Source organism: Palaemon carinicauda, chromosome 18 (assembly GCF_036898095.1).
Source record: "Palaemon carinicauda isolate YSFRI2023 chromosome 18, ASM3689809v2, whole genome shotgun sequence".
NCBI classification, from domain to species: Eukaryota; Metazoa; Arthropoda; class Malacostraca; order Decapoda; family Palaemonidae; genus Palaemon; species Palaemon carinicauda.
The window spans coordinates 24,727,797-24,737,796 of NC_090742.1; the positions used below are offsets into that span (position 1 = coordinate 24,727,797).

Sequence of the window (10,000 nt, forward strand, 5' to 3'; positions counted from 1 at the left end):
GAGGCCACTCTGGCAATTGCTCCGGACACAAGCCATTAGACATCGGAAATGGACCAATAAGCAAGTCAAGTTATTAACCAAAATGGATGGCGAGGCGTCTCCCCGGGACTTCGATTCTACGTCAAATGGATTTTAAGAACCAATTCCAGAATTTCCAGTGCAAGAAAGGATGTTTTCATTCCCTGGAAAGGAAATTTATAAGACGCCTGAATTCGTGAAAAGGTCTTATTATCCTGAAGAAATCGATTGTATTTGTGCTTGTTACTCTTCTTTTTTTATAGAACAATTCACAGGGTTGTTGTGGCCTGATTGGCAACCTCTCTGCCTGGTGATCGCCAGTTGGGGGTGCGAGTCCCGCTCAAACTCGTTAGTGCTATTAGTGTCTGCAACCTTATCATCCTTGTGAGATAAGGTTGGGTGGTTAGGGGGAAGCCTATAGATCTATCTGCTGAGTCATCAACAGCCACTGCCTGGGCCTGCTTGGTCCTAGCTTTGGGTGGAGAGGCTTGGGAGCTGATCATATAATATATGGTCAGTCTCTAGGGCAATGTCCTGCTTGCTATGGCTATGTCATTGTCCCTTGTCTCTGCCATTCATGAGTGACCTTTAAATCATGAGGCTCAGTACTACACAGCATTGTAGAAGTTTCATTCCAGTTGTGACCAAGTTGTGGAATGATCTTCCTAATCTGGTAGTTGAATCGGTGGAACTCCAAAAGGTCAAACTTGCAGCGAATGTTTTTATGTTGGACTGGCTGACAAATTTTTTTTTTTTACTATCGAAACCTATTTTAATTTTGTTGCTGTTTTTGAAGTGTTTAATTTTCATTGCTCATTATTTCTTTATTCCTTTCCTCACTGGTGTTTTTTTTTTCCTCGCTGTTGGAGCACTTGGGCTTATAACATTCTGATTTTCCAACTAGGGATGCAGCTTGCCTAATAATAATAATAATAATAATAATAATAATAATAATAATAATAATACTGTACCTCACTGGTGTCCTTAATTATACTGCAGTAGGTATTAGGTTGACCGGGGCACCAGCCACCTATTAAGATACTACCGCTAGAGAGTTAGTGTCCTTTGACTGGCCATTGAATCCCTCTCTCTCTCTCTCTCTCTCTCTCTCTCTCTCTCTCTCTCTCTCTCTCTCTCTCTCTCTCTCTCTGGTTACGGCTCATTTTTATTGTGCCTACACAGACACCGAATAGTCTGGCCTATTCTTTCCACATTCTCCTGTCCTCATACACCTGACAACACTTAAGATTACCAAACAATGCGTCTTCGCTCAAGGGGTTAACTACTGCAATACAATTGTTCAGTGGCTACTTTCTTCTTGGTAAGGGTAGAAAAGACTCTAGCTATGGTAATCATCTCTGCTAGGAGAAGGACTCTCCAAGTTAGAATAACTGTTCTCTGGTAATAAGTAGTGCCATAGCCTTTGTATCATGACCTTCCACCGCCTTGGATTAGTTCTCTGGCATGCTTATCTTATTTTTTTTTTTTTTTTTTATTTCAAGGCTTTATAGTGTATATGTGAAGGATCTAATTTATTGTTATCATTCTTGAAATTTTTGATTGTTTATTCTTCTCTTGTAGTTTTATTTCTAACATTTCCTTTCCTCTTTGGGTTATTTTTCCCTTATTGGAGCCCCCGCGCTTATAACATCTTGCTTTTCCGACTAGGGTTATAGGCTAGCTTATAATAATAATAGTAATAATAATAATAATAATACATTGTCGAGTAACTCCTTGGCCCCAGCACCTTGTCTATATGGCCTAAATTCCAAAATCCATTCCTCCATCTGAAGTCTCCATCTTGTAGCAAAGAAAGCTGAACGGATGTAACGTCCCCTTTCGCACCTATCGCAGATTCCCGAGCAGTTAAGACACCCAGGGATATTAGTCATCATAACTTTAGCCATTAAGTCCAACTTGAACCACGGACAAGCCATCAAGGCCAACTCGAGCCGGGGACCAATGTTGATGGAATTCCTTATTTAAGAGTCCGTTCGAATACACAATATCTCGTCTCTGTTGCTAATTTAGGCGTAGATTTTCTTGACTGCAGCATTTTATATAGCACTGATATCATTTGTGAAAGGTCAGTTTTAATAATTATAATACCGTTTTCTAAGGAGAAATTGAAAAGCCTGTTACATTTTATCTAGGTAGGAAAAAGTAGAGAATAGTAATTGAGATATTACTGTAGGTTGTTGTGGCCTTGTTGATAACGTCTCTGACTGGTGATCACCAGACGGCGGTTCGATTCCCGCTCAAACTCTTTAGTTCCTTTAGTGTCTGCAACCTTACCATTCTGGGGACCAAGAATGGGTTTTTTGGGGGAGCCTATAGATCTATCTGCTTAGTCATCAGCAGCCATTACCTGACCCTCCCTAGTCCTAGCCAGGATTAATCCAGGTCCTAGCGTGGGTGGAGACCGGATTAATCCAGGTCCTGGCGTGGGTGGAGACCGGATTAATCCTGGCCCTAGCGTGGGTGGAGACCGGATTAATCCTGGTCCTGGCGTGGGTGGAGACCGGATTAATCCTGGTCCTAGCGTGGGTGGAGACCGGATTAATCCTGGTCCTGGCGTGGGGGGGGGGACCGGATTAATCCTGGTCCTAGCGTGGGTGGAGACCGGATTAATCCTGGTCCTGGCGTGGGTGGGGACCGGATTAATCCTGGTCCTGGTGTGGGTGGGGACCGGATTAATCCTGGTCCTGGCGTGGGGGGGACCGGATTAATCCTGGTCCTGGCGTGGGGGGGACCGGATTAATCCTGGTCCTGGCGTGGGGGGGACCGGATTAATCCTGGTCCTGGCGTGGGGGGGGGACCGGATTAATCCTGGTCCTGGCGTGGGTGGGGACCGGATTAATCCTGGTCCTGGCGTGGGGGGGGACCGGATTAATCCTGGTCCTAGCGTGGGTGGGGACCGGATTAATCCTGGTCCTAGCGTGGGGGGGACCGGATTAATCCTGGTCCTAGCGTGGGTGGGGACCGGATTAATCCTGGTCCTAGCGTGGGTGGGGACCGGATTAATCCTGGTCCTAGCGTGGTGGGGGGACCGGATTAATCCTGGTCCTAGCGTGGGTGGGGACCGGATTAATCCTGGTCCTAGCGTGGCTGGGGACCGGATTAATCCTGGTCCTAGCGTGGGTGGGGACCGGATTAATCCTGGTCCTAGCGTGGCTGGGGGCCGGATTAATCCTGGTCCTAGCGTGGCTGGGGGCCGGATTAATCCTGGTCCTAGCGTGGGTGGGGGCCGGATTAATCCTGGTCCTAGCGTGGGTGGGGGCCGGATTAATCCTGGTCCTAGCGTGGGTGGGGGCCGGATTAATCCTGGTCCTAGCGTGGGTGGGGGCCGGATTAATCCTGGTCCTAGTGTGGGTGGGGGCCGGATTAATCCTGGTCCTAGCGTGGCTGGGGGCCGGATTAATCCTGGTCCTAGCGTGGCTGGGGGCCGGATTAATCCTGGTCCTAGCGTGGGTGGGGGCCGGATTAATCCTGGTCCTAGCGTGGGTGGGGGCCGGATTAATCCTGGTCCTAGCGTGGGTGGGGGCCGGATTAATCCTGGTCCTAGCGTGGGTGGGGGCCGGATTAATCCTGGTCCTAGCGTGGGTGGGGGCCGGATTAATCCTGGTCCTAGCGTGGCTGGGGGCCGGATTAATCCTGGTCCTAGCGTGGCTGGGGGCCGGATTAATCCTGGTCCTAGCGTGGGTAGGGGGCCGGATTAATCCTGGTCCCAGCGTGGGTGGGGGCCGGATTAATCCTGGTCCTAGCGTGGGTGGGGGCCGGATTAATCCTGGTCCTAGCGTGGGTGGGGGCCGGATTAATCCTGGTCCTAGCGTGGGTGGGGGCCGGATTAATCCTGGTCCTAGCGTGGGTGGGGGCCGGATTAATCCTGGTCCTAGCGTGGGTGGGGGCCGGATTAATCCTGGTCCTAGAGTGGGTGGAGACCGGATTAATCCGGGTCCTAGCGTGGGTGGAGACCGGATTAATCCTGGTCCTAGCGTGGGTGGGGGCCGGATTAATCCTGGTCCTAGCGTGGGTGGAGACAGGATTAATCCTGGTCCTAGCGTGGGTGGAGACAGGATTAATCCTGGTCCTAGCGTGGGTGGAGACAGGATTAATCCTGGTCCTAGCCTGGGTGGAGACCGGATTAATCCTGGATGAAGAAGGGCTTGGGCGCTGATCGTATATGTGGTCAGTCTCTAGTGCAATGTCCTGATTGCTAGAGCAATGTCATGGTCCCTTGCCTCTGCAATTCATGAATGGCCTTTAAACCTCAGTGAAATAATCGAATGCTGGTGTGAATAAAAGCCAGAAACAAATTTAGAAATGCTGATTCACATTTGATAGCCATCGGCTGATTTGCTAGTTAATTTTCTACTAAAATATTTGTATTATGGGAATTTGACTAGTAAACAGATGGAAATAATGCATTAGAGCTCAACTCTGTTATTGACTATGTTTTGTTAATTTTGTGTATTGATTATTTTGTGTTCATACGTATGGCAGGGAGGGCCGATGTATAGGATGCTATAGAAGTTTGATTACATCTGGCTCCAATTAGGTTGTCAGCTTGTGAAATTTTGTTTTGATATCCTGATTTGAATAGAAGTAAGGATTAGAGCAATGATTATTGATAGGGGAGTTTTAAGATTCATTTTTAATCTTATACGGCAATACCACAACCATGGGGCACCATCAGGGTATTAGAATTTTGTTGAACCCATAGTTTCACCAGGTTTACGAAAGAAAAAGCAAAGGAACTATCACACGGGAGATTAAAGTTGTCATGTCACAAGGACTAGATATTTTTTACAACTCTAACCATATATTCAAGAGCTTCCTTCGATGAATATGTCGGTTGGAGAAGATATTGTTTTAGTTTAAGTATGTTAGAAAACTCTCAGAACGTAATTGTCAATACTGGGAAAGGAGAGTCACAGTTTGAACAATTGTATTTTCTTGAATATAAAGGTCCCGTGTTGCTGTGGATAGCGAGACAAGAAGAGAATTTTATGGATTATATTCTAGAAGCAATATTCTTGACGTGTTGTATTCTAGAAACAGAAGAATTTGAAGCCAAGACAAACCTCTGAAGTGTCAGAATGTCTCAAATGCCTAAAAGCATATCGGTCCTATAGCTTTTGTGGTGGTGGTGGGGGGGGGGGGGGGGGAGATGACTGATTGTCTGAGAGCCCCTTCCGGAAATAAGGTCGGGGCAATGTGTGTGTGTGTTTGTTTTTGTAGCTTTTGAATAGCGTAGAGAAGAAATTTTTCAAGAAATATTCCTCAATAACGGCATAATATGCTAGTATTAAAAGTCGCGCAGTCAAATCTCAAAGCTGTTTTGTCCTTCTTCCGCGAATCTTTGCGTTGCACAAAGACTAGCAGGTGACCTGTGACTTTCAAAACACTTGAAAGGGATGTTCTAGGTTCAATTGAATACCTGTCGGCAAATATTTTCATTTCTAAGGGTTTGTCTTTTATGCATCGCACAAGTTGCGAGGTTGTTTAGCAGTGTATACAGCACGAGAGAGAGAGAGAGAGAGAGAGAGAGAGAGAGAGAGAGAGAGAGAGAGAGTAATTTTGAAAAAAAACTTCAGGTTAAAAGTTTAATCATTTTGAAAAGAGAGAGAGAGAGAGAGAGAGAGAGAGAGAGAGAGAGAGAGAGAGAGAGAGAGAGAGAGAGAGGGAATTTGTTTATGAATGGTATACTGTTTACTCTAAATGAAAGAGTGATGGAGTTAGGCACTTGTTCAACGGTGTATACTGTTTACTGTATACGAATGAGAGATTGTAGTTTGTTTGGCAATGTATGCCATGTATGAGAGAGAGAGAGAGAGAGAGAGAGAGAGAGGAGAGAGAGAGAGAGAGAGAGAGAGAGAGAGAGAGAGAGAGGGTGTTGCACTGTACATTGTTTATCCTTGGAGCGTTGGTTATCACAATGAATTATCTATGAAATTAACTATCTTACAAACCGGACACGAGGCAATGGTAGATGGTAGGCGCGTGGGTGACTTCACATCATGGTAAAACAATATATCATAACCACTGATTTGTGATCCTAACCAATGGTCGTATTTATGTCGCGAAGCTCAATTTTGGTAATTTCTCCCCTTGCCCTGTAAGTCATGTGAGCTTTCTGGCTTTAATTATTTAACAAAGTGTTTTTATTATAATGCGCCTAGACATTATAATAAACTGCCAACTGAAATGAAGACCTTAAGGGAGCAATTGAATTTAAGAAGAAACTAAAGACATTACTTTTCACAAGATCATATGATTTGGAAGATGCCACAATCAAAGAATTGTATAAGTTTATAATGAAAATGTTTCGTTAGATGATTGATATGGACCCGCCCGAGAAGTAGTTCACTCGACTTCAGTGGAGGGTTGGATAAAAAAAAAAAAAAATATTTAGCAAATAATGTTTCTTTTCACGAATGTTTTTCATTATTTAACAAATGTTTCTCTACATAGATGTTTTTTTTCATTATTCAACAAATAAAGTTTCTCTACACGGATGTTTTTCATTGTTTAAAAGATAATTTTTTCTTTTCACGTATGTTTTTCACACCATTCAGGATCAGCCGCAAGCAAGAATACAAATAAAAACGAGAGAGAGAGAGAGAGAGAGAGAGAGAGAGAGAGAGAGAGAGAGAGAGAGAGAGAGAGAGAGAGAGAGAGAGAGATGCGCATCACTTCCTTAATACAAACAGGAGGAAGACAGCTCTTTATCTGTGGACGTTGTTGATCAAATGGATTATAAACGAAAGACGATTAATTAACACCCACGGCTTCAAGAGGATATCGAGTTACCTATAATACCTGCCTTTAGACCCGGCCCACGTGAAAGGAGAATGTTGGACAAATATTCGCTTGTCTGGGAACACCAGAACAAAGATATTCTTGTAACTGCGGTGCAACACTGAATCTAAAAAAAAGAGAGAGAGAGAGAGAGAGAGAGAGAGAGAGAGAGAGAGAGAGAGAGAGAGAGTGAGAGGAGTGTTTATATAAGGAGTCTCTCACATGCTGTAAAAAAACCAATAGCAACTAGATGAACCCAAAGGTTTTTTTTTGAAGACCAAAATCAATGTGGGAAAAAAAAAGGTGTCTTAGATGGAGGTATTGGCGGAGGAAAAGAAAAAGGGAGGAGGAAGAGGAGGACTTGGAGGTGAGAGAGAGAGAGAGAGAGAGAGAGAGAGAGAGAGAGAGAGAGAGAGAGAGAGAGAGAGAGAGAGAGAGAGAGAATCGTCGCGACTGAATGATGTTTATAGAGGAAAAACGCGAGAAATAGCTTGCTACAAAATGAGCTTGTAGAAGAAAGTGTCGTCACCTTCCCCTTGGTTTATATAAGGAGTCTCTCACATACTGTAAAAAAACCAATAGCAACTAGATGAACCCAAAGGTTTTTTTGAAGACCAAAATCAATGTGGAAAAAAAAAAAAGGTGTCTTAGATGGAGGTATTGGCGGAGGAAAAGAAAAAGGGAGGAGGAAGAGGAGGACTTGGAGGTGAGAGAGAGAGAGAGAGAGAGAGAGAGAGAGAGAGAGAGAGAGAGAGAGAGAGAGAGAGAGAGAGAGAGAGAGTGAGAGAGAGTGAGAGAGAGAGTGAGAGAGTGAGAGGAGTGTTTATATAAAGAGTCTCTCACATACTGTAAAAAACCAATAGCAACTAGATGAACCCAAAGGTTTTTTTTTGAAGACCAAAATCAATGTGGGAAAAAAAAAGGTGTCTTAGATGGAGGTATTGGCGGAGGAAAAGAAAAAGGGAGGAGGAAGAGGAGGACTTGGAGGTGTGAGAGAGAGAGAGAGAGAGAGAGAGAGAGAGAGAGAGAGAGTGAGAGAGAGAGTGAGAGGAGGGGGTGTGGTCGTGTTGCGCGGTGCCTTCGCGAGACTTTGTTTGGAAGCGAACGAGGGACGAGGGCAGTGTGGATCGCCACGGGTGTGAGGGAAGTGTTGGGCGCGTTCCTCTCTTCCCTGTAGTTGTATCTCACGCGCTCCCTCAAAATCTACGACGGTTCAGCCAATACCCGGATGAATCTGGGGTCATCCAGTGGGGACTAAAAAAAAGTCGCCCTCCAGGCAAAAAAGTAATCTGGAGTCGACTAGTTTTGAGATGTCATGAGTTACCTGGTTTAGTGATAATCCCTCCAGACTTGTATTTCCTTGTCGTTAAAGACAAACGGGCGTGATTGCCCTCGGTAACGGGCATCCGGATGCACTGGTGCCCTATCGATGGGTGTGGAGAAAACCGTCGTAGAATCTCTCAAACCAAGTAGCGTTGCTGGAAATCCAAGTATCATTTATGCATAACGTCAAAAGAGATGAATACAGAGCTGGAGATGCCGGTAGTCATCCTCTTTTATAAATGCATTTGTATCCCCTATATGTCTGTATACAGCATCTAGAAACCCCCCACTCTCGTGTTATCAATGTGACTGTTTCAATGAGCAAAGCGACGATGCTTGGACGTCTACGCCGATAATCCCTCATGAGACTCGAGTTATCTATGGAAATTCCTGATTCCATCTCGTCTGAAGTCTGTCTGTCTCGGCAAGAAAAAGAGCGATTTGCATCACCTATGTAAGGGATTGCGTCAGTCGTCACGAGTGAGCGCAAGAATTCTCAAAGGACAACCTGGCTATCTATGATAACAAGCTACAAATCCGATAAAAGTCACAATGGGGGTCATGGAACAAGCAGGGGACCCTTAGTAGCTACATTGTCAGCTGCTCTTACCCGGATTATTTATAAGTGTTGGAATGATGCTTAATTCCAGGGGGTAGAGGTAACTCTTCCTACCTGTCCTGTCACCCTTTCATCCCTTGGCCCTTTTCCTCGGGATACTGATGTACTGGTTTGGAACCCCGGGCAAAACCTTTTACAATACTCAAGTAGGCAAGTTAGCAAAGGACCTCAGCTCTGCGTTTCTTTAATCTAGCTGTGGTTGCTCATTGTTCTGAAGATCCAGGTGACAAGAGAAGGGTTCTTTCACTTGGTATCATAGATTATTGTAACCCCATAGTAGTAATTTAAAAGAATAACATATAAATAACTAAGAAAATATATGGATAACATAATGGCCCCACGTTGCTAACTATATAATTAACAGAACAATAACCAGAAGCACCATTCAAATACCCTTTTGCATCTATAGCTACTCGAACTCGCAAGTTCGGAAGTTTCTTTCGTTTTTTGTCCTAAACTTCATCGCACTTTCTCGAATAAGGTCCCTCAAGTTTCGTGTTTCGACATGAGCAGACCGAAAGGACCCTCAGCCCGTCCGTTTAACAGGTGCAAGAGTGCTACCTTCCATGTAGATGGTGCAACGTACACAATAGGTAGGTGTCAAGGACTACTGTTTTTCCTCTTGAGGTCTCGTGAATTGTTCATGTTTATAATACTGTACTTGCTTAGGGGCTATAAATCCCTTTGCCTCCCTTCTTATTTTTTTCACCAATTCGTTATTAACGTAACCCACTAGTATTGTAAATACTTAAGCCTAGATTTTGGTTAATTACTTGATCGATTTAATAGTCTCTCTCTCTCTCTCTCTCTCTCTCTCTCTCTCTCTCTCTCTCTCTCTCTCTCTCTCTCGATACAGTTTTTTCAAGTCATACAAGATTCTATTGTAACGGTAATTTTTTTTTTATAGAGCTTATGTGACCCTTTTGATCTGTTTATCTTTAACCATATCGAAAAAGGTATATCAAGAAGGGTAAAAAAGAAGAAAAACAATCCAATATCCGTATGAACACAAAATTTTGAGAGATCTACCGCAAAGCTATCGTATATTTGTGCTTATTGAATGTTTTCTAGTTAATCGTGTGATGGCTGTTAATGATAATTTTTCTTTTAGACAGTATATTGCACAGAATTGAAATAATAAAGCTATTATTGCGACAGTTCCCGTCCGTTAATTTTAATCTCATTAATGCAAATTTTAATGTTTTTTTTTCTGAGAAAAAGATTCTTTGGTAACCCTCG

General features: G+C 44.0%; 1 protein-coding gene across 1 annotated transcript in view; it reads right to left on the reverse strand.

Moving 5' to 3' along the window:
* LOC137657235 (formin-2-like) overlaps window positions 1-8,225 on the reverse strand; it is a 9,265-nt gene extending 1,040 nt beyond the window's left edge. The window contains exons 1-3 of the mRNA XM_068391575.1: window positions 8,144-8,225; window positions 3,069-3,711; window positions 1,766-1,995 (exon numbers count right to left, since the gene is read on the reverse strand). Coding sequence (XP_068247676.1) covers window positions 1,766-1,995; window positions 3,069-3,711; window positions 8,144-8,225 — 955 coding nt within the window. The remainder of the gene's footprint in view (window positions 1-1,765; window positions 1,996-3,068; window positions 3,712-8,143) is intronic.
* Window positions 8,226-10,000: the final 1,775 nt, after the last annotated feature.